Source organism: Aethalodelphis obliquidens, unplaced genomic scaffold, assembly GCF_003676395.1.
Source record: "Aethalodelphis obliquidens isolate GAN/ISIS:26980383/991018 unplaced genomic scaffold, ASM367639v1 scaffold28, whole genome shotgun sequence".
In the NCBI taxonomy this organism is placed as follows: Eukaryota; Metazoa; Chordata; class Mammalia; order Artiodactyla; family Delphinidae; genus Aethalodelphis; species Aethalodelphis obliquidens.
In genome coordinates, this window is record NW_020837972.1 from 6,350,975 (window position 1) to 6,376,519 (window position 25,545).

The following is a 25,545-nucleotide window of genomic DNA, read 5'->3' on the forward strand; positions in this document are numbered from 1 at the left end:
ACACTTAGGTTGTTTCCACTATCTTGGCTATTGTAAATAATACTGCAGTGAACACAGGGGTGCAGATATCTTTTCAAGACAGTGATTTAGTTTCCTTTGGATAAATACCCAGAAGTGGAATTGCTGGATCATATGGTAGCTCTATTTTTAATTTTTTGAGGAACCTCCATACCATTTTCCATGGCTGCACCAATTTTACATTCCCACATAAATTTCTAATGAGTAGATAATATATTCTTGTTTTCTGCTCCAAATAAAGAAAATCTAAAAGCTGACTACCAAGATCCACAATACTTAGCAGCTCATCTAAGGAAACAAAAATGATTAAAATTTTCTTTACATGTTGGGTAAACATCTTAACCAAGAACAAGCTGTAAAAATAAGGTCCATGGTTTAAGGACTTATTTTATAAGCATCACAGTAAAGTTTGATAAAAATCATTCTCAGAAGAAAATTTCCATCTTACAGTCAGTTGATCATCCTCAACCTCCAGGGGAGTGTGAAGGCATGCTTCTTATGGTACTGCCTAGTCAAGTCACAGAGAAAATTTATTGCACAGGCCATACAAGAAATGTGTTGGGTGTTGGGAGGGAAAAATGTAGACAAGACAGGGTGTTTACAATACTGTAATGGCACCAAATAAAATATACTCAAAACACCTGAATAAATGTTACTACCTTTTCTCTATTCTCTCTGTCTACTTCCATCAATCTCGTAAAAAATGACGACAATTTTGACATTTTCCTGTTTAAAGATTCCAGCAGATGCACTTCTATGGTTTGTATGAAAGGAAACACATCCTGCTAGGAACACATACAGGAAAACCCCTACTAGCAGCAAAATCCTGCTCGGCACATTAGCTGAGACCATTCCAGAGCGTCAATTACTCAAGGACTCAGAAGGCTGAGCACGTCCCCTAGCCAGCAGCAACCACAGGAGACTCCAGAATGTCCCAACAGGGAAAGAACACATTCCCTCTAAGTTGATGCTTTTCTGGCCCTTTTTAATGTGGGAGAGATCGGACACGTTATTTAATAGAAAGTGGCAAGCAGGACAGCAGAGGAGGAAACAAATGTCCCGAAATCAGCTATTTAAATGGCAATGCCAACAGTTAAAAATTCTTTGTAAGAAGTTAGAAAGGTAATATGTAAGCCTACGTAGAAGACACATTCAAAAGAAAGCAGACACCGAAAGGAAATACGGGAGGTGCTCTGATTAAATACAAAAATTCAACGTTCATCATTTCTGGATATGAGACGGCTGTGCTTTTTTTTGAATGTCCTTAAACAAAATTCATCAGTGACACTTGAAGAGTTCACCTAACAAATCATTTGTACTGCATCCAATTCCTTAGTTAACAGATTCATATATGAGATACTCAAGAAAAATACGCCTAATTTACCTACTTTAATAGAAGTTGTTTTACGAAGGAAGAAAAAAGACCGCATGCAACAATTTGCTTTATATAAAGCACAGCAGAAAGTCAGATAGATACACAGCATTCCTCATACACAGCAGCTAAGGCTGAAAGGTTTGCACTCCACTTAAGACAACTGACTGCAAGTATGGAACAGCCCTTATGTTGGTTCAGTTTATCATGACACCAAGAATGGCGAAAGTAAAGGGTGAAAATTCACGCTCATTATAGCCTTCCAAACGCTTTCATCCCATTATCCACCCAGGTACTAGGTTAAAATGCCAAGAAGGAGGCGTACCGACTCTAAGTGCACTCTGTTTCGACTCAAGAACCCATTATCATTTTGGTTTTTAAACGTTTCTTGGAATGAAAAGACAAAGAAATGCAAGTCGGATTTACCAAGAAACATCCAGGCTGGGTCCTCACAGAAGCCTGGAGTAAAAAGGGTCACCAGTTCCGGACTTTCATTTTCAGCCCAGAGACACTGTGTGACTTGCCCAAAGATAAAGGACTTTGGAGAGAGATACGATGACCTCGAACCACAAAGTATGGAGCAATTCAACTTTTCACCCCCTGAACTTTCATACTTTTTCAGTGATAAACTCCACACTCACATACAGTTTGGCTTTCCCACGTCAGCCAGTGATGCCTCTCAGACCGCTCCATGGGGTGCTGCCTCCACAGCTCACAGTTCCACCTGGCCTGTTGGTGCCGTTTTTAAATAGGAAACTGCGCTTGGCTCACACTTTATACAATACACAAACTGGCTGTTCGCATTCAAATATGCTGAGACCAACGAGAGAGAGCATTAGCTGTGCCAAAGGAAACCAATCTTTGCTTCTGACTGAAAACCCTCAGGCTTAGGCCAGAGGGCTCTGTGCTCAACTGTCCAAGAGCCTGAACCGACATGCCTAAAAGGCTGGAATCAACACATCAAGAACAAGTTCTAAAAGGTGAGGTGCAACGGACAGGCTTTTACTCTTTTTAAAGCTTTCTAAGAAAAGGACTCGACTTTCACACTTTACAATTTTATACTCATTTTAGGAACTGGTTACAAAAAGAAGTGGGGGCTGCCTGCCATCAACACAGGCACTCCCCGCTCCCCGATGACAGAGTGAGACGTGCAGCTCTGAGAGTGACTGCTGAAAACGCAGTCTGACAAGAGACCAAACGAGCTATGTACGTACATCAAATCACCGCGAGGCCCACTTTATTTTTTTATTTATTTTTTTTTTGCCGTACGCGGGCCTCTCACTGTCGTGGCCTCTCCCATTGCGGAGCACAGGCTCCAGACGCACAGGCTCAGCAGCCATGGCTCACGGGCCCAGCCGCTCAGCGGCATGTGGGATCTTCCCGGACCTGGGCACGAACCCGCGTCCCCTGCATCGGCAGGCGGACTCTCAACCACTGCGCCACCAGGGAAGCCCCGAGGCCCACTTTAAATATCTTACAATTCGGTGTGTCAACTACACTCAGTAAGGCTGAAATTTAAAAAAAAAAAGAAATGAGCGTGACATGGACAGCAAAATAACAACAGATAAAGATCCTAAATACAGAAACCCCAAATCCTCAAATCCACTCTCTCACACTTGTATTAAAGAGAGACCCTTTACAACTAAAAGATGCCCAAAAAGGGCCTGGAACTCCCTTAAAATAAAGAAGAATGACACGACATGAATTTTACAGTTACTAACACATGAGATTACAAGGTTGTAGGGGTCATCTCTAGCTCTTCAGTGACAGAGTTTTTTTTTTTACTACATTATCAAAGGAAGAGCAGATTTTTCAGAACATAATGTGTCAGGATGACATGTTTACAATCCCTCTATCTCCCAGTTTTCTGCTTATCACCAGCATCTTTATAAACACACCCACTATACCCCTCCCTGGAGCTTTGAGAAAGGACTGCTGAAGAAGCCCCATCAGAGACAGCAGCAGGCGTTGCCTGCCCAGACAACGCGGTGGAACTGAGTAGAATCCTCTGAGCTGCTAGCATCTCACTGAAGTGCCCCACAGGAGATCAGGCTCGGAAGCTCGACTCTGCCTCTCTCTTCAAAGAGCCAAATTAATCCCAAGAGCTCTCATCCCAACTGAAGAACTTTTACCGCCATGACTGGCCCAGCACTCTCACTTAAAAATTAATGACGAATGTGTTTCAAAATACTCTTTCTATACTGATGACCTACTTTTCTTATCAACAACTGGGGGAAAGCACACTGTGTACGACTGTTCAAACTTGCTAAGTCTGTTTCCACTACTTAGTCAGATGGAGTTTCTCTTGGAATAAAATTTTCATAATTCTTTGGCAATATACCTATACCAGGAAATGAAATTACTGGACTCCAAGATCTTTTTGTGGGTTTTTTTTTAAGGCATTTTTATGAAGACCCTCATAAGGCTAGCCATAGCAAAAGTAGCAATGTCAAAAAAAACAGAGTAATCTCATTCAACTGAAGAATTTCTGTCTTCCCTTTTTTTTTTTTTCCCCCAGTACGTGGGTCTCTCACTGTTGTGGCCTCTCCCGTTGCAGAGCACAGGCTCAGCGGCCATGACTCACGGGGCCAGCAGCTCCGCGGCATGTGGGATCCTCCCGGACTGGGGCACGAACCCGTGTCCCCTGCATCAGCAGGCAGACTCTCAACCACTGCGCCACCAGGGAAGCCCTGTCTTCCCTTTTTAATACCCTATACCCTGGGCAAGCAGTGATTAAATAAACATACTCTTGACCATATTTCAAGGGGAGGTAAGAGTAGGAATAACTCTGGCCTGGATGCAAGACTAGCTTATCCTGACACAGTCACCTAACCACTAAATCATTTTAGTCCTATGGTTGGTTGTTTCTTCATCTATAAAATAGGAGAACTAAAATAAATTATTTCTAGGGTCCTATTATTAATATAATTATTATAATCTAAAGCCTACAAATCTATAGAGAACGCTACTTTCACTGGGATCCAGTTCACATCCCCTAACAAAACACACACAATTCAAGGAGAACGGAGTTAGCAGCACCCACGGGGTTATACACAAAACACATACAATCGACTGTGAATGCTGAAGAGGTCTTTAATCCCAGTCACTCATCACGCATTTATTCAACAACTATTTACTGAACTCTGACCGTGCGCCTGGCGTGATGCTAGACGCTGCAGATGCAATGGTGAGCAAGGAGATGGGCCCGGCTCTCACGAAGTTGACAGTCTCCAGGAGGAGACACCACAATCAATTATTCACACCAACGTCACTGTGCTGCTGCGACAAACACTGGGACACAGAAGTTCACGGGGGCAGGGAGTCAATACAGGACAAAGAACCACTTCTTAGGAGCAGCTCCCAAGAGCCTTCTCTTTACAAGTAGGGTGTCTGAAAAGAGCAAAAACATAGCGAAAATATTTAAATTACTTATTGTGCCTTTTCAGATTAATAACTGGATCTGTGGCTTCAAAATTAAGGTAGTTTGCCCACAGAGGTGCCCAGAGCTCAAAGGTAAACATATTTAACAGGGGCTTCCCTGGTGGCACAGTGGTTAAGAATCCACCTGCCAATGTAGGGGACATGGGTTTGAGCCCTGGTCCGGGAAGATCCCACATGCTGCAGAGCAACTAAGCCTGTGCGCCACAACTACTGAGCCTGCGCTCTAGAGCCCGTGAGCCACAACTACTGAGCCCACTTGCCACAGCTACTGAAGCCTGCGCGCCTAGAGCTCCTGCTCTGCAACAAGAGAAGCCACCGCAATGAGAAGCCCGCACACCGCAACCAAGAGTAGCCCCCGCTCGCCGCAACTAGAAAAAGCCCGCACGCAGCAATGAAGACCCAACGCAGCCAAAAAATAACCATAAAACAAAAAACATATTGAACAGGCTATTTGAAAATGAAACTAACACTGTTTAAAATAAAAATGAATTTTCAGCCATCCTATACAAAAAGCAGCAGTATACAGGCATACACAGCTCAACGATATTGCAGGTTTGGTTCCAGACCGACCACCGCAATAAAGCAAATCTCAAAATAAAGCGAGTCACAAGAAGTTTTTGGTTTCCCAGTGCATATAAAAGTTATGTTTACACTATACTGTAGCTATACACTATTAAGCATACAATAGCATTATGTCTACAAGAAATGTACACACCTTAATTTAATAATACTTTATTGTTGAAAGCCAACTATCTAATCTGAGCCTTCAGAGAGTTATAATCTTTTTTCTGGTTGGGGGTCCTGCCTCTCTGTTGATAGCTGCTGACTGATCAGGGTGGTGGTTACTGAAGGTTGGGTAGCTGTGGCAATTTCCTTTTTTTTTTTCTTTTCTTTTCTTAGTTTTTTGCCACGCTGCGCGGCTTGCTGGACCTTAGTTCCCCGACCAGGGATTGAACCCACGCCCTCGGCAGTGAAAGCACAGGGTCCTAACCACTGGACCACCAGGAAATTCCCGGCAATTTCTTAAAATAAGACAAAAATGACGTATGCCACACCAATTGATTCTTCCTTTCACGAAAGATTTCTCTGTAGCATGAAAAGCTGTTTGATAGCATTTTACCCACACTAGAACTTTTTTTCAAAATTGGGGTCGATCCTCTGCTGCTGCTTTATCAACTAAGTTTATGTCATATTCTAAAGCCTTTGTTATCATTTCAACAATCTTCACAGCATTTTCACCAGTAGAGTCCACCTCAAAAACCACTTTCCTTGCTCATCCATGAGAAGCAACTCCGCATCTGTTCAAGTTTTATCATGAGATGGCAGCAATCCAGTCCCATCTTCAGGCCCCACTTCTAATTCTACTTCTCTTGCTATTTCCATCCCATCTGCAGTTACTTCCTCCACTGAAGTCACCCATGACGACTGGAATTAACTTCTTCCAAACTCCTATTAATGTTGGTATTTTGACCTCTTCCCATGAATCATGAATGATCTTAATGACATCTAGAAAGGTGAATCCTTTCCAGAAGGTTTTCAATTGATTTTGCTAAGATCCATCAGAGGAATCACCATCTGTGTCAGCTACAACCTTACAAAATGTATTTCTTAAATAGTAAGACTTGAAAGTCGAAACTCCTTCTTGATCCATGGACTGCAGAGTGGATACTGTGTTAGCAGGCATGAAAACAACATTCATCTCGTGGTACCTCTCCACCGGAGCTCTGGAGTGACCAGGTGAGTTGTTAACAAGCAGCAATATTTTGAAAGGAATCTTTTTCTGAGCAGTCGGTCTCAATAGTAGGCTTAAAATATTCAGGAAACCATGTTGTAAACAGATGTACTGTCATTCAGGCTTTGTTGTTCCATTTATAGAGCACAGGCAGAGTAGATTTAGCATAATTCTCAAGGGCCCTAGGATTTTCAGAATGGTAAATGAGCACTGGCTTTAACTTAAGTCACCAGCTGCATGAGCCCCTAACAAGAGAGTCAGCCTGTCCTTTGAAGCTTTTAAACCAGGCATTGACTTTTCCTCTCTAGCTATGAAAGCCCTAGGTGGCATCTTCTTCCAGTAGAAGACTGTTTCATCTATGTGGAAAATCTGTTATTTAGTGAGCACCTTCATTAATGATCTGAGCTAGATCTTCTGGATAACTTGCTCCAGGTTCTACATCAGCACTTGCTGCCTCACCTTGCACTTTGATGTTATGGAGACAGCTTCTTTCCTTAAACCTCGTGAACTAACCTCTGCTAGCTCCAAACTTTTCTTCTGGAGCTTCTTCACTTCTCTCAGCCTTCACAGAATTGAAAAGAGTTAGGGCCTTGATCTGGATTAGGCTTTGGCTTAAGGGAATGTTGTGGCTGGTTTGATTTTCTCTCCAGACCGCTAAAACTTTCTCCATATCAGCAATAAGGCTGCTTTGCTTCTTATCATTCCAGGTTCACTGGAGACCTTCAAGAACTTTTCCTCTGCATTCACAACTTGGCTAACTGGCCCAAGAAGCTTAACTGTAAGCCTATCTTGGCTTTCGACGTGCCTCACTCACTAAGCTTAATAATTTCTAGCTTTTGATTTAAAGTGAGAGACATAATACTCTTCCTTTCACTTTAACACTTAGAAGCCAGTGTAGGGTTATTAACTGGCCTAATTTCAACATTGTTGTGTCTCAGGGAATATGGAGGCCTGAGGAGAGGGAGAGAGACAGGGGAATGGCCAGAGAGCGGAGCAGTTAGAAAACACATTTATTGAGTTCACCATCTTATTATGGGCGTGATTTGTGATGCCCCCAAACCATTACAATGGTAACATCAACGATCACTGATCACAGAGCACCATACCAAGTATAACAATGAAAAAGTCTGAAATATTGCGAGAATTACCAAAATGTGACACAGAGACATGAGGTGAGCATATGCCGTTGGAAAAAATGACACTGATAGACTTGCTGGATGCAGGGTTGCTAACAAACTTTCCATTTGTAAAAAACACAGTATCTGTGAAGTGCAATAAAATGAGGTGTGCCTGTACCTCTTGAAATCTTACTGCACCTTCAGACGAATTGTTTTGTCTGATCCTTTTTGGTAAAATTACAAACTATTTCCTTATCAGCACACCTCTCTTCTAAAGAGGGGAAAAACAAAAAACTCAGAATATCAGTGTCTACAACAGAGTACAAGAAACTGGGGAAAATGTAGTTACTACCAAATAAATACTTTACCACCACCCAACACCTTCCGAAGGTCTCAGTTCTTTAGGGGGAAAACGCCACACATCTCCTTTTACCAATAAAATGAAAATTCCTCCGGGGAAGTGGAGACAAACAAAACTCACTTTAAGGAGGAAACACTTGGGCTAAGTATTTGGGGAGTGAATTCTCTATTACTAGAAGCTTTTACCAGCCTTAGCTGGTAAAACTGTAACCTTAACCATCCCAATTTCCCTCCAAACTGGATAAAGATTTGAAAAGAAAATCATAGTCCTTAATCCTTTATGTTAAATTAATTGGACTGCATAATAGTAACTATTAAAAGAGAAATTCCATACACCTCAAATGAAAGCAGGAAGAATCCTTTTCTAAGCATTTTGAGTAGAAGGTTAGCAGAAAGATCAGGGGCTTCCCACCCCTAACAGTACTCTTCTAAAAAACTACATTTACAACAAACAAACTACATGTATGGTTTGTAGTAACCTCTAAAAACGGCCAGAAATAACACACACAAAAACGCAGCTACAGAATGATTCTTTTTTTGTGATCACATGTTACTAATAAGATATAACCAGGGCTTCCCTGGTGGCGCAGTGGTTGAGAGTCCGCCTGCCGATGCTGGGGACACGGGTTCGTGCCCCGGTCCGGGAAGATCCCACATGCCGTGGAGCGGCTGGGCCCGTGAGCCATGGCCGCTGAGCCTGCGCGTCCGGAGCCTGTGCTCCGCAACGGGAGGAGCCACAGCAGTGAGAGGCCCGCGTACCGTAAAAAAGAAAAAAAAAAAAAAAGATATAAACCAAAGCCTACAGATTTTCAAATTTTAATATTGCACAAATGAACTCCTAAATGATTCAACAGCTGAAAGGGTGCCCAATTCACCCTTTCTTAACGTACTTGGTTCTTGTCAATTTCTCAAGTTAAATGAACCCAAGCACATTAAATCCTTGGAGATCCAGGAGCCACTGAAATGAGCTGAGACCTGCCCTGTGATTCCCCTGGGGCTGGGCCTAGGGGCCCCTCAGCGTCCAATGCAGATACTTTACAGGCAGTCGATTAAAAGGTAAGAAACTCGAGGAAAGGAGAAAGACAAGAAAGGGAAACTCAGTTTTTTCGAGGGCTACCTTAACTTTAAATCCTCATCTTGATACAAATTAGGGTTCTTCCCATATCTGTTTTGACAAAACTCTCCAGCTGAAGGCACACTTCCACTAGGACGTTCCTTCATGGATTCTTTCTGAAGTCGAAGTTGCTAACCAAACCACAAATCAAAGCCCTAAGAACTCCATGCCACCAGTACTTTCAATTTATTCAAGAAGTTAGTTAGGTAAATTTGCAATAAAGTACCAATATGTGATGCCACCCTATTTTTCATCAGAATTCACACTTTAAATAACCAGAACTCCAAAATTTGCTTTACAGATAAAACGTTTCAGTAAATAAATGTGTGTATATGCTAACACACTTATTTAAATGAAAATCATGACTAGCTTATCATAAGATAATTTACTAGGCAAATGTTTACAATCAGTAGTCCTTCTACACCACAGAAAATTTCCTCTTTTCCTTTCATCTTCTAGGAAAATGGGAAGACTAACAATCACTACCACAAGTGTACCATGTAAAACTGAAATTCAATTATTCGACTAACATTTACTGAGCACCTACCATGTGTCACACAGCCCACTTGGAAACGGAGGCACAAAAACATTGTGACATTCTCTGCCTTCACAGAACGTGGCTAGTGTTCACTTTCACAAAGTGGAAAATAATAATTCCACACTTATGTTTACTTAAAATTTCTACTCATTTAACCCAAAGTGTAATTAGGAATAGCACAGAAATCAATAACGTTAGGGACACCCACAAATTACACTTCCAGCTACCTTTATAGCTCTATATCTAAACTATGCTTACCTTTTACACAAACACACCTGTATAAATGTGTATTCTGTTCTCATGACCCTGGACAATCTGGGCCATCTCCCTTATCCATTTGACACTACTCTTCCCCAATTACACCTCCTCTGAGTCAGCCCAGCGCTATTTCACAAACCCTCGGGCAGGGCCTCGACCCAGTGTCCCAGAGACACTGACTCCCCACCACCCTGTCCTCTCAACCCCCGCAGAGCTCAGGCTCCACACAGAGAATTCAGCGTCAAGAATTACATACTTGGGGGCTAGAAGAAGCTTGTAATGTATTTTTAAAACTATTATATCTTTTAAAAGTAAATCAAATTATTAAGCCTGCCATTAACACTTTGTGAACAAGACTTTTTCTAACTGCACCAGAAAAATCAAGTCCCTGATCCTTATCACACTTAGCATCATAAAATGCTTGAATAAGACGTTCTTAAAAACCAGACAATCCAAACCCTTCAAAGGGGCAATAACAAAAAGGAAAGATCAATTATTTCCCTCTGAGGAAAGAAGGGGCTTTGTGGTAAGAGTTTATAAAGGGACAGAGATAAAGTCAGGGACCAGCACACAGCTCTGGTAGCACAAGTTGCCCCAACTCACAACCATTACCCTGCCCTGATCTACTTCTCAAAGGTCCTGGAAACCAGTCACTGCTAAAACATAAGACCCTTTCAAGCTGTGTTTCCCAAATGAAAAGAGAGAAAAAAAAAAGGATCCTGTGTATTTTGAAAAAAGCTGAGCAGATTCACTGTTTTCGAGGTTACAGGAGGAACCTTTCTAAAGCAGGCAAGGCTTCTTCCCGATTCCAGCAACCAGGGCTAGCCTTCTATATGGGCTCTGTCTGACCCCACTCGCCTTCCTTCAATTTTCCCCTTGAAACATTGTTATACTGACTACATGCCAACATTTCAGAGAGATGATGTTTATCAATAAGGAGCTTCCTTTGTAAAAATATTAACACTGTAGCTCTAAAAGGGTTGAGATATGAGTGAAATAAGACAAAGCCCATAGTCCTTCTAGCACTGAATAACGGTGCTACCCTAGTAGGAACTGTAGCCATCCAGGAGCACATTAGCAGAAATGAATTTGAACCATCTGCCTGGCGACTACTATTTAAAGGAGATCAGCTTAACCAGGGGAGTGGAAGCTTCAAGTTAAGAGAGAAGGAAGATGAACTTGGAGGGCTGCTGTGGCATGGATGCCACACAGCCTACACAGAGAGGCATCTGGGGTGGAGCAGGGTTCCTTACTTCTTTGTCACATGACTCCCAGCTTCCAAGATCCAGAATTCAGCTATCATCATTAACAGTTTAAAAAGCTGTGCTGTGAATTAAACAGATTTCTTCAGTCTAGGCTAGGAACCTACCCACCACTGTAACACTGAATCTGTACCCAAAAATGCCTTCTCAGTTCCAAATAACTGAGTTAGACTTTGGAACACAACCCAGTCCTGGGTTGGGGACTGAATGTACACGTTACCTCCAAAACAGAAGCTGCCTCTGGGCTCTCAACCTTTCATGGTTGGAGAACCACCTGACTCACAACTATCCTTCGCAGGTAAGATGTATCATTTGTTCCACGTGACGATGTATAATAATTCAGCCCAGTGCATGTACGATAGCTCTATACTGCATAAGAAGACCAGGGACGTTTCAGGGTATGTATGTATGTATGTATGAATGAATGAATAAATAAATAAATACTTCCAATTTCCTTTTTCCTATGTAACACTGTAAAGCAACAGCGGTTCCCATAAGAGAGAGAGCCTAAGGGAAGGTTACTCTATTTCTAAAACAGACAACATGCATCTTATTAAATATCACCCCAAAGAGCTGTGGCCAGCACTTGTTGGCTCTGGCCTTTCTCTTGCTTGCCAAGAAAAACTCGGATGACATTGTTAAGCTAAAGACACTACTAACCGCAAAATTAATTCACCATCTAGCTTGTAAAGTGACTAGTCAGTCTCCTAATAAATCCTTCTGCTTAACGGAGATGATAGCTCAAGTTTATGTGTGTTTCTCAGTCACCGCTCAGGCAGCATTTGAGTTCTTATATTAATAAACCAGCCTCAATTCTTTAAGTTCCTAAGAATGAAAGGATTAGTCTTTAACTAGAAAAGAATGCTTGACCATTATGAAAAGGAATTTAAGTATCTTTCATGTGAAGTAAGCAAATAATGGTGAGTAAACATTCGTCCTACAGGGGGGGAGCTTGTGAATTTTGTCAAGAACCCCGACAATGTCAAGAGTGGAAATACACCCCCAAAGGCTTCACACTCCCAACACTTCCCTTCCCATGTGTGTTTATGGCCGTTCACGAAACTGAAAAACTAGAGCTTTGTTCATCCAGAATGAAGGCCTCAGCAACTGTCAGGACGTGGGGACACACATATGAGTCCACAATGGGGCAAAAAAGGCTCTTACACCGAACTGCCATGTGCCCAGATTACCAGGCTGCCTTGGTTCCCCAGAGATAGAATGACCACGCTGTGAAGTAATGATCAACTTCTGCCAATGCCACGGGGTTTTCATTATGCCTGTCTGTAGTTCCAGTACTGGCTGGATGTTGTTCCTGTCAAAATCAGCCTTTTCATATATGGATGGCTTAATGGGGATGACCTTTGTGATATTAATTGGTCTTTGAAACACCCTAGATAAATCCTTACCAAGACTGCATACTGCATACTAATGGTCAGATTGCATGATTGAGGACACAAAAAGGGATCAATAAAATACTGTCAAGGAACTTTACATGTAAACTAGGAAATGAAGTCTACCAAAGGCTTTTCCAAGAGATTCCACGTATTTTCAAGTTTCCCCAAACTGCATCTAAAAAGAAACCCTGAAAATCTGGACCAAGCTTCATAGTTTAATACATGTACGATCTGAAGATGTGAGGTGGGGGGGGGGGAACCCATTGGTACTAATTACCAATTGTGATGATGAACTGAAGCGATAAACAGTGAGTAGGCTCAGTTTGTAAATCTGGCAAAAGACTGTGGCAGAAGCTTAAGAGGGAATTGTTGCATTGGGTCAAGGACTAAAACTCAGGGTAAGAACACTGGGTTCACACTGTTTAAAAAAAAAAAATACACACCATAGTATAAATCCACACCACCTACTACAAAAATGAATTCACACTACCCATGGAAGGAGATGGGGGCAGAAGGGAGAAACAGTCAAGTTCCTGATCTTGGGCAAGTCTTTCAAGCACCTGTGACCACAGTCCCCTCGTCCATCAGATGAGGAACAAGGCAGCAAGGTACCTTCCGCTCTGGCTGTGATTCAGAGTCACCAGGGAGCTGGAGCCCAGGCAGCTGGACTGACCAAGGTCTAGAGCTGATCCTCACGGGCATCAAGTTGAGGACCTCTGGGCGTGAGAAATAATCTCCCAACCCCCCAATATGATATATTTTTCAAAAGGTGGTGAGATACTGGGGCTAAAAATATGATCCATTATTCATAATTTTTTTTAATGTAGATAACTGCATGACCGAAGGGGGAAAAATATGTATTGTGAAATACCCACCTTCAGTCATACAAAATACAAGCCTTTCTACTCCCATTTATAGTAGTTTCTCTCACTCCGATCTTTGCATTAATTTGATTTTTCTTGACCATGGCAAACAGGAGGAACAATTTTTGTCATTAATGTAAGATTCAAATGACAGGCCTAATTTAACATCCCATCAGACTAGGGAGGCTCTTTTCCCACACAGAATGTTACATTGTATCACAATGCTGCCATTCACATCATACTCAACCCCATGAGCATCTCACACCCTGCAGTGCAATCTCCTTCCAAACCCTAAAAAGATCAATCTTTTGCCAGGAACTAAACCTTTTCCCTTAAAATAGACAGACAGACTGAATAGAAGCATAAGGCCTGAATAAGAGAAGTCTGTCTGAATAGACATTTCCAATTCAGATAGATGGCCAAAAACTGCCTCATTTTTAACACTACCTTCCTATCCTAAAATTAGACACTTTTTTCCTCTCCAATGATTCAAGTTTGATTTGAAGTCTAAAATGCTGAGGCAGGAGGGGGAATCCACACAACAATAGCTTAATATCAGAAATAAAATATATTAAACTTACCCTACTTGATTCTCCCGAGTTCCATTCATTAACAGACATTTAAGGACTTCCCTGGTGGCGCAGTGGTTAAGAATCTGCCTGCCAATGCAGAGGACATGGGTTCGAGCCCTGGTCTGGGAAGATCCCACACACAACTAGGCCCGTGCGCCACAACTACTGAGTCTGCGCTCTAGAACCCGCGAGCCACAACTACTGAGCCTGCATGCCACAACTACTGAAGCCCGCGGGCCTAGAGCCCGTGCTCCACAATAAGAGAAGCCACCGCAATGAGAAGCCTACACACTGCAAGAAAGACTAACCCCCACTCACTGCAACTAGAGAAAAGCCCACGCGCAGCAAGGAAGACCCAACACAGCCAAAAATAAATTAATTAAGAAAAAAAAACAAAACAGGCATTTAAGAGTGAAGACAAAGGGAACACAAATTTATTGGGTGTCTACTCAAAACCCAGCAAGGTACCGTTAGCATCTCCATATTACAGAAGAGGCTCAGGGAGGTAGGTTAATTGACAAAATCATAGCAGAGAGTGAAACCCACCTCAGTCTGGCTCTGAAGGTCTGCACCCTTCATTGCCTCAATTTCTCTAGACAGAGCTCTTAGAGCAAGAAACTATGTAAGTACAGATAGCTCATTGAGCCTAAGGAGACAAAGAACAAATTTGAAATTTATTTTTCTTTTTACTGCCTTGCCACAATCCAATCACTTCAGTGAACACACAGAAAACATACCCCAAATGGCCAACTGGTTTCTCCTAATTCTCAAGAAGATACTAAGTGCAGTATTTTTAATTAAAGTATTAACCAGATGCTCTGAGAGAAGCAAGAGCACGAACAAAAGAATGAAAAGGAAGGAAGTATGCACCTCTAAAACCCAATTTACACCCACCATCAGGCATGCACTGGGGTAGTTCCAGCACTGACTGCCTCAACACCACCAGGCTAAGCCTGCTGCATTTGGTCTTGGTAAATCATCCCAAACCAAATGTGCTCCCTGGCCATCTGCCCTGCTGAGAAGGCTGTGCGCCAGTCATCACTGTTTATTAGGGGGAAAGAACCTGGACAAGAATATTCTGCCCTCAGGAAAATGTTTCAAACACTCGGTTTACATCTGAGCAATTTTTTGGTAAGAGCTGGAATTGGGTGCCAGAAAGGCAGAGAGGAATTACCCCTGTACTTCACGTTATTTTAACATAGGCAACAAAGGTGTAAATAATAACCAGAGAAACCCACTGACCTCAGGATCTTTCCAGTTAACGTCAATAAAAATAATCTTTCATTCAGCAAATATCCAGTAGGCACTAGAGACCACTCTCAGTCTGCTTTCCATGTGAATTTCTCTCCCACATTCTGCCTTCTATGGGAAGGCGCCTTTCAGACGGTAGGTTCAAGTTCAAATCCAGTTCCTCGTAGCAGACAGGAGTGATTAATGTCTGATGCATGAGAGCAGGGACAATGTCTGCCTGTGAGGACTAAGGAAGGTTTCATGGAGAATCCCAAAGGACAAGAGGGATTCACCAGGTGTAAGGGGAGCCGAGTAGTAAGCGCATCACAAGATCTTAAGGCTGGACAGTTCAGGGAGTGGCAATGGAGATGAAAACACAGGAAGGGGAGCAGTGAGAGATGAGACAGGCTGAAATCAGAGCTGTCCTCATCCACCACCACATTAAGTCTGAACTTTAACCACAGACAATGGGGTGGGAGACCACGAGAGGATTTAAACAGGTACTGACATGTTCCCTGATGAACCCTTTTTGATGTAGAACTAACTCAAATCTTTCCCTAATCCTTTCACATTTGGATTTTAATTTATATAACCAAACTACCAGTGAGGATGTGATTTAAGGTCTAAATAATTTCTAACTCATTATCAGTTTGGACTCCATTATGCATAAATTAAACTTCACCAAAATTAAAAACTTTTCTACTTCAAAGGACACCATCAAGAAAGTGAAAGGAGGGACTTCCCTGGTGGTGCAGTGGTTAAGTGTCCGCCTGCCAATTCAGGGGACACGAGTTTGATCCCTGGTCCAGGAAGATCCCACATGCCACGAAGCAACTAAGCCCATGCGCCACAACTACTGAGCCTGCACTCTAGAGCCCTCGAACAACTACTGAAAGCCCAGGTACCTTGAGCCCGTGCTCTGCAACAAGAGAAGCCATTGCAATGAGAAGCACGTGCACCGCAAGGAAGAGTAGCCCCCACTCGCTGCAACTAGAGAAAGCCCACGCGCAGCAACAAAGACCCAGTGCAGCCAAAAATAAATTAAATTAAATTAAAAAAGAAAAGAAAGTGAAAAGACAACTCAGGACTTCCCTGGTGGTGCAGTGGTTAAGAATCTGCCTGTCAATGCAGGGGACACAGGTTTGAGCCCTGATCCAGGAAGATCCCACATGCTACGGAGCACTAAGCCCGTGCGCCACAATTACTGAGCCTGTGCTCTAGACCCTGCGAGCCACAACTACTGAGCCCATGTGCCACAACTACTGAAGCCCACGCGCCTAGAGCCCGTGCTCTGCAACAAAGACAAGCCACCGCAATGAGAGGCCCGCACACCGTAACAAGGAGTGGCCCCCGCTCTCCACAACTAGAGAAAGCCCGTGCACAGCAGCAAAGACCCAGCACAGCCAAAAACAAACAAACAAATAAATTTATTTAAAAAAAAAAGATAACTCACAAACTGTAGAAAATGTTTGCAAGTCGTATATCTGATAAGGCACTTGTATCTAGAATATATAAATAACTCATAACTTAACAACAAAAAGATAACCCAATTTTAAAAAGAGCAAAAGCATCTAAACAGAGGTTTCTCCAAAGAAAATATACAATTGTCCACTAATGACTTGAGAAGATGCTGGACATCATTAGCCATTAGGGAAATGCAAATCAAAACCACAATGAGATACCACTTCACACCCACTAGGATGGCTAGCATCAAACAGTCAGGGAATAACAAGTGTTGGCAAGGATGTAGAGAAACGGAAACCTTTATACACTGCTAGTGGGATTGTAAAATGGTGCAACTGCTTTGGAAAAGTCTGGCAGCGCCTCTAACAGTTAAACACAGAGTAACCAATATGACCCAGTAAGTCCCAAGAGAAAGCAAAACATATATCCATGCATAAACTTGGACACAAATGTTCACAGCAGCATTATTCATAATCGCCAAAATGGAGAAACACCCAAACATCCACCAACTGATGAATGGAAAAACAAAATGTGGTATATATCCATACAATGGAATATTTTTCAACCATTAGAAAAAGAATGAAGTACTTATACATGCTACAACATAGATAAACCTTGAATACACTATGCTTAATAAAAGACACAAAAGACCACATATTGCATGATTCCATTTATATGAAATGTCCAAAACAAGGGAAATCCATAGAGACAGAAAATAGATAAGTGGTTGCCTAGGGCAGGTGAGGGAGAAGAATTGGGGGGAGGGGGGCGGGGGACCGTTAATGGGTATGGGGTTTCTTTTGGAGGCAATGAAAATGTTCTAAAATTGTGGTGTGGGACATCCCTTGGGGCACAGTGGTTAAGAATCTGCCTGCCAATACATGGGACACAGATTCGAGGCCTGGTCTGGGAAGATCCCACATGCCACGGAGCAACTAAGCCGTGTGCCGCAAGTATTGAACCTGCACTCTAGAGCCCGCGAGCCGCAACTACTGAAGCCCACACCTAGAGCCCGTGCTCCGCAGCAAGAGAAGCCACCACAATGAGAAGCCCGTGCACTACAAAGAAGAGTAGCCCCCTCTCTCCGCAGCTAGAGAAAGCGTGCACACAGCAATGAAGACCCAACGTAGCCAAAAATAAATAAATTTATTTTTAAAAATTAAAAAATAAAAAAAATAAAATTGTGGTGATGACTGCACAACTCTGTGAATATACTAAAAACCACTGAATTGTACACTTTAAATGGGTAAACTGTATGGTATGTAAATTATATCTCAATAAAGTGGTTATAAAACAAAGAAGATTCCATTATGTGCCACTGAAATACAAAATAAGCTCTCAAAAGCAGTGTAGAATCTTGTTCACTCATTTTAAAGCATCTGAACTAGGGCAATGAAAACCCAGAGAGATTCTATTACTTAACATTCTAGGTACTAGGTCATACTGAAATATTCATGAGTATTTCCATGTTTTAATAAAGAAAAGGCATCTTAAGTTTAAAAAGACATACAAGTGTCAGAAAAGAGCTCTGACAGGAATAAGGTGACACTGGGAAGTCACCAAAAGGAAACAACAGGATTTGTACCCTGAATCTGAAAGTGGCACTCAAATTTATTATTGTTCCACCTCTGAAAAAAGAAGTCAAAGGTAAAACAACCTGGTTAATATAATGTTTCTAAAGCACCGTTTGTGACAAATCAAAGTATTAAGAAATAATTCGCCATCATACAGAATTTCCACACCCCCAGTGACATAACTAAGAACTGATCACTTATCCTTTTGAACGTTCTGTTTCATAGGCATCTGAGTGACTCTCCTCATGGTTGGAGTGAATCTCAAAAGTGACAGCTGCGTTAAGCATAAAACTTACATCAAAAAAATCCAAGTATTTAAAAAGTGTTGTATGTCATGGGTGAAAGAAGTCAAGAAGTACAAACTTCCAGTTATAAAATGAATTAAGTCATGGGATGTAATGGACAACACGGTGACTATAGTCAATAATAATGCAGTGCGTATTTGAAAGTTGCCAAGAGAATAAATCTTAAAAGTTCTCGTCACAAAATAAATAAAAGTAACTCTGTATGGTGACACACCGTAACTAGGCTTATTGTGGTGACCATTTCAGTGTATACAAATATCAGATCATTATGTTGTACACCTGAAACTAACATGTTACATGTCAATTATACCTCAATTTTTAAAAAAAATAATGAAGTAGCACACACACCGAAAGTCCTGTCAACCCTGAATCTAATCCCAAATTATATATAAAGTAATAGACATAACTTCTGATTAGCACAATCTACAGGTAAAGTAACAAATGATCATGAAAAATTCAATACTTTGTGCAGTGATCTCTCATTGGTATGCGTCTATTAGAATCCATCAAGCTTTCATGTACCTTCCGCAAATAATGAAAAACAAATACGGACAAGGCACATTCCAGATTTGTCAAAAAGGTGTGTACCCAACCTTTATACCCAGTACACACGACATTTACCACAAAACATGGCACCTCAAGGCCTAATATACAATTCCCACTTTTATTTCACTTTCCCCCCCTATTTATTTATGCAACCTCTCAGACCCAAGAGTTACTATTAGGCTTCATATCCAAACATTGTGACTCTGAAATGTACCTCCAAGCCAAAAAAAAAAAAAATTAGTTTCCTTAGTTTTCTGAAATATACAGAATCAAGTCCAAAATAGATTTTTCCCATTTCTTCAGTTTTATAGGGAATGAAGAGAGTGCAGTCATATAAACAGATATCTATTTGCCTTCACAACTGAACAGACGGTGCAAAGCAACTGCTTATACTTAATCATGTTTCTGTCTATTCTAGCAGGCCCTGGTGTCAGGAGAGCTCTGCCAGATAAGGACAATGAAATGCATTATTACACAGAGTGACTACGAGCCCTACAAGTACTGTTTGAGGATGTAATCCCGGGCAGGAAGGCTGCAGTGAGACGGCCTAATATTATATTTTGTGATAACTATTTACAAAAGTAAACACATTCGCCACCGAGTACCAGTTTAAAAACACGCACTATATTCAATTCTGTTTTAATGTATTATAGGAAAGAAAGGCCTCTTGCTCTCCTGGGGGAGATGAGCGACTTGCAATTTGCTTCTCACACTGAATCCCACGTTTGCAACATGTAGAGCAAGGACTTCAGACACCACAAAACAAGGACAGCCTACATTAAGGCCAAATATAGGATGTGATTCTAAACCGCGATGCAGTAAGGCGTACGTTTCCTTTTCCAGCAATCAAAAACCCTTTGAACACTCCCAAAAAAGGACGGCAGGGCCAGCGCCTCCCTGCAAGAGGAAGCCCCTTTCTTCTCGGCTCTCCCCGCAGCCTGCCACTTCCCAACACATTCAAGTCATTTGAGAGACACAGAGCTGTGTGCGCGCGCCTGTGTGTACAGGCGGGAGAGGGCTCGGTCCCTGCATTTCCAACCTCTACGTCTGAGTTCATCCTCAGTCATTTAGGCGCAGCGGAGCCCCACCTGCACCTCGCTCCTTCTTACTGCGTCCCTCGCCAGCTGCTCCGCTCTTAGGCGAGCGTATCTCTGAATCACCCAGTTCACGCGGACGCTCCAGGCCCCCGACCCTGCAGCCTTCCTGCCCCATTCTTCCTCTCCCAACCCGCCCCCCCGCCCCTCCCCCGCCACTCCCAGCCCTCCGCTCCCAACGCCCGGCTCATCCTCCTCCCGAGTCGCCCCCACCCACATCACCCCAGCTTCAGCCCTGCCCCACCCTTCCCGACCCCCAACCCAGCTCTTCAGGGCCCAGAGCCGGCCTCGCACCCCAAAGCTGGCAACCCCCAGGCCGGACCACCGCCCTCGCCCCTCCCACGCAGGGACCAGCTCCCCCCGGCGCCACGTGAGCCCGGCCCCTAGCCACCCCCCACCCACTCGCTCCCCAGGGCGGCTCAAGTCCCGCCTCCCAGGCCTGGCGCCCCCCGGGCTCTGCGCCCTAGCCTCTAGCAGCCCCTCCCCACCCAAGACCCCACCCAAGCTGGCGGAGCCCTGACCCCTAAAATTCTTCCCGGGGCAGCCTCGTCCCCCCTCAGCTCCTCGCCCGGCCAGGGTTCCGGATCCCTAAAAGTCTCCCCAGGGCAGCCTCCTCCCCACAGGAACCTGGGCTCACTCTCCCCAGGCCGACCGGTTCGGTCCCCAACTCCCTCCCCCACCGGATCCCAAGTCTCCCGCGGCAGCCCCTACCCCTATCCCATGTACACCGGCCAGGGCGGACCCCCGGCCCAAGGATCCGCGCCGCGCGCGCCCACCCAGCCCTGTCCGCTCCACCGGGCCCTGTCCCACGCCCCGCCCGCTCCTGTCAGCCGGCGCCGGCACACGCTTAAAGGACAGGTCCGTCCGCCCGTCCGGCTCGCTCCCAATCCGCCCCGCCGGGCGCGCGCAGCTCACCAGGGCTGAGGTGCCTGAGGCGCCGCTGCCGAAGTCCCCGCTGCAAAGCCCGGAGAAACCTCCAACCGCTACCGCCTCCCGCCTGGCACTGAGCGCCGCGCGGGGGAGGGGCACGGACAGCCGCCCCCGCCCCCGCCGCTGCACGCAGGCCCCGCCCCCGCGCCGCACCGCGCCCAACCAGGGCCGCCAGGTTGCGGAGCACCACGCCCACTTCCGGGAGGGGAAGCCCGCTTCCCACCCGGCGTTCCACGCCTCACTCTTTCTAGCGCCCCCTCTGGTCGCGCCGAGGGATGCAGGAGTGCCGCGGAGGAAGGCGGTGCCCAAGTGCAAGCACCGCCCGCTAGTCCTCTGAGTGGCCGGAGGGCCAGGCCCACTGACCCCAAAGAACCAGGAGCGGTTACCTTAGAGCCCCGCCCACTGACCTGTTCGGCTCGGCAGGGCCACACCCCCCGGCTCCTCAAAAATTCCCCCAGAGTCCCTTAAAACCGTAACATCAGCTCCTCTGAACCCCGCCCATTGCCCCATCCAAACCCCTTGCCAGCCTCCTGGCTCCCTAAGCCCAGCTCCCCTCTCATTCCTTCAGAACTGGCCCTTCTGCGTCACAAACCCCGCCCCAATTTCTAGAAGCCCCGCCCACGGGCTGGTAACCCTATTCGCAGCATCGCAAGTCCCGCCCACTGCCCATCTAACAGCGTTTATTTTCCAAGCCCCGCCCAGAATTCTCGAATCCCCGCCTCTGGCTCCCGAAGTTCCGCTTCTGCTGCCCTCACACCCTCCCACCACCACTTCTGGGGATTCGCGACGCTATGATCCTCCTTCCACTAGACCTTGTCACTTTGCTAGCACAAGGTGGCGGCCCCTAGGCTGGACCACACCCACATATCCCCCCCCCCACTACACAGAAGGGCCTATCTTGACCCAATTTCGCAGGTGAGGAAATGAAGGATACAGGGTCCCTCCCTTCTTTTTCCTGGCCAAAGACCCTCTCTTAATAACTGGGCGGCCCAGGCCTGAAAGTCAGAGCACCGGGATTCCAGTCCATCTCTGTTGCTGTCAGACTGTGTGTCCTGAGGCAGTTCCCTTCATCTCTGTGGGCCTGAATCTCCTGACCTGTAGCGTGAAGTTGTCCTCTTTATAGCCAGAGGAGCTCACATACCGAGCTCTGAAATGCCAAGGTTTGGGGAAACTGGGACTGATGAACTGAATGAACAAAGCAGACCTGCTGATGGGGTAGGCTATTTACTTCCCAAACCAAGGCCTTTTTGCAGTTCACAGCGGGGGAATTTTTCATGTTAAGCATCAGCCACAGAAATATGTGTTATGTAAATCAGGGCCCACCTGAACCAAAACAGCTATCACAGCAAATTACTTCTCTCTAAGCCTCAGTTTCTTCATCAGTAAAATAGGGATAATAGCAGATGCACCTTGGGAAGGATTCCATGAGCTCCTGGTTAGTAATACACTTAGCAGGGTGCCTGACTCGGCATAAGCCGTCAGTTAGTCATTACACTAAAGATGCCTCTCTGGCAGCATGACAGAAGAGAAAAACATGGACTGTAGATTCTGACAGACTCGGCTTTAAATCTAGGCTCCACGTCTTACCAGTTGTGTGACCTCAGGCAAATCACTTCCCCTCTCCGTGCCCTGCTCGCCTCGTCTATACAGTGGGATTAGTCTAAATGCTTACCTCAGAGAGTGGTTTTGAAGATTCAGGAGTTTAGATTCAATGAATTAAATCATGGTGAAGTATCCAGCATAGTGCCTGGCATACAGTAGGAATTTAAAACATGTGGATTCCCATCTCCCAGTTCTATAAATGATAAAATTAGAAGTAAAACTTCCCAGGACATCAATTCCCCCAGGATGACACCACCATACTGCAACCATAGAATACGCTGAGAAAGATCCCAAGGCCTTTGCCTTCCAGTTTTATCCTTAAGGTGGGGGAGGTGATTCTTGCACAGAAAGCATCTAAAGCCAGAAGCAATGCCACCTCACCACACCTGACCCAAATGTGGTCAGTGGAGAGCTGCTACTCCCAGAAGCAGCTGGAAAATTGCATAACTCTTTGCAAACCCCTCCTCCCCCATCATCCCATTGTTCTTGAATTCCTTTCCTTCGTGGGCTGGAAAGGAAACCTTGGTTCTGTCCAAACTGGCCCTAAATGGAGAGATTCAGGTCCAGGTAAGATGCTGGATTTGAGAGTCTTTTCCTGCTCTCAAAACCTGATTTCTGAAGTAGCCTTAAAAGATTGATGCTAGATGAAGATGAATTTAATGATCAGGAAAAAGAAAAATGATTCCATACCCCACATGATACACAGGCCAGGTCTTATATGAAGAAGAAAGAACTGTGGGACCTGCATTTGGAAGCTCCTAAGCAAATCATTTTTCTAGTTTCTCTTAGTAGCAAATGGAGACCTTAGCCTTAGGTTGCCAGGGCAACATGGAAGCTGAGTGGATTAGCCCTGTGGAAGCATTTACAAATAATAATACTATTAATTAAATGAGTGACTGGAAGTAATCTCAGATTACTAATCCGATGTGTATAAAATGGATAACTAATAAGAACCTGCTGTATAAAAAATAAATAAAATTCAAAAAAATATATTGTGTTAATTTCTACTGTACAGCAAAGTGATTCAGTTATACATATATACACATACTTTTTCATATACTTTTCCATTAGAGTTTATCACAGGATATTGAATATAGTTCCCTGTGCTATACAGTAGGACCCTGTTGTTTATCCATTCTGTATATAATAGTATGGGATGCCTTTTTTTTTTTTCTTGGCCATGCCACAAGGTGAGGCATGTGGGATCTTAGTTCCCTGACCAGGGATCGAACCTGGGCCCCCTGCGGTGAAAGTGCAGAGTCCTAACCACTGGACCACCAGGGAATTCCCTGGGATGCCTTTTTTTAAGTAAATGTTAGATTTTGAGATAATTGTAGGTTCACATGCAAGTATAAGAAATAATACAAAGAGATCACATGTACCCTTTACGAGTTTCCCCCAGTGGTTAACATCTTTCAAAACTATAGTATAGGGAGACGCAAGAGGGAGGAGATATGGGGATATATGTATATGTATAGCTGATTTACTTTGTTATACAGCAGAAACTAACACACCATTGTAAAGCAATTATACTTCAATAAAGAAGTTAACAAAACACTATAGTATATAATATCACACTCTGGATATTGATATCTTGATACAATATACAGAACATTTCCATCAACAGGAGGACCTCTCACACCCACACCCATAGCCACACCCACTTTCTTCCTGCCCCCATCCCCTCCTTAGCTTCTGGCAACTGCTCATCTGTTCTCAGTTTCTATAATTTTGTCATTTCAAGAATGACAAATGAAGTCATATAGTGTGCAACCTTTGGGGACTGGTTTTTCTCAGTGTAAATCTCTGGAGATGCATCAAGGTTGTTACATGTTTGTTCCTTATTATTTTTTGTTGCTGTTATCTTTTCATTTTTCTTTCGTTCTTTTTTTTTTTAATAAATTTATTTATTTATTTTTGGCTGTGTTGGGTCTTCGTTGCTGCTTTCTCTAGTTGCAGCGAGCAGGGGCTACTCTTTGTTGCGGTGCATGGGCTTCTCATTGTGGTGGCTTCTTTTGTTGCAGAGCAGGGGCTCTAGGCGCACGGGCTTCAATAGTTGTGGCTCACAGGCTCTAGAGCGCAGGCTCAGTAATTGTGGCACGTGGGCTTAATTGCGGCATGTGGGATCTTCCTGTACCAGGGATCCCCCCTGCATTGGCAGGCAGATTCTTAACCACTGAGCCACCAGGGAAGTCCCTTTTGTTCCTTATTATTGCTGAGAAGTATTCCACAGATAGAGCAGAGTTTGTTTAACCCTTCTCCCATTGAAGGACATCTGGGTCGTTTCCAGTTTGGGGCGGTTTATTATGAACAAAGCTGCTATGAACATTATACACATTCATGTACAGGTTTTTGTGTGAACGTAAGTCTTCATTTCTTTGTGAAAAATGTCCAGTAGTACTATTGCTGGGTCGTATGGTACAGGCAGACCTCAGAGATATTGCGGGTTTGGTTCCAGACCACCACAATGAAGAAAATATCACAATAAAGCCAGTCACACAAACTTTTTGGTTTCCCAGAACATATAAAAGTTATGTTTACACTGTACTATAGTCTATTAAGTGTGCAATAGCATTATGTCTAAAAAACAATGTACATACCTTAATTTAAAAACACTTTATTGCTAAAATATGCTAACCATCATCTGAGCCTTCAGCGAGTTATAATCTTTTTGCAATAGTCACATCAAAGATCACTGACCACAGATCACCGTAACAAATATAGTAATAATAATGAAGAAGTTTGAAATATTGCAAGA

The 25,545-nt window shown here is 43.9% G+C and overlaps 1 protein-coding gene and 1 non-coding gene across 5 annotated transcripts in view; both read right to left on the minus strand.

The window, feature by feature from the left end:
• The window catches only part of CORO1C (coronin 1C), an 85,472-nt gene extending 63,777 nt beyond the window's left edge, over nt 1-21,695 (minus strand). The window contains exon 1 of one of the 4 annotated variants that reach the window (XM_027124466.1): nt 21,593-21,695. In XM_027124466.1, the coding sequence (XP_026980267.1) occupies nt 21,593-21,695 (103 nt within the window). Of the gene's footprint in view, nt 1-4,538; nt 4,764-15,284; nt 15,658-21,170; nt 21,293-21,592 lie in introns of those variants that run through there. The other 3 variants (XM_027124470.1, XM_027124467.1, XM_027124469.1) reach the window with 3 other exon arrangements.
• A 2,303-nt stretch (nt 21,696-23,998) lies between these two features.
• Nucleotides 23,999-24,071, minus strand: TRNAE-UUC (transfer RNA glutamic acid (anticodon UUC)). Its single transcript has one exon. It is a non-coding gene; the product is annotated as a tRNA-Glu (tRNA).
• Between the last annotated feature and the right edge of the window lie 1,474 nt (nt 24,072-25,545).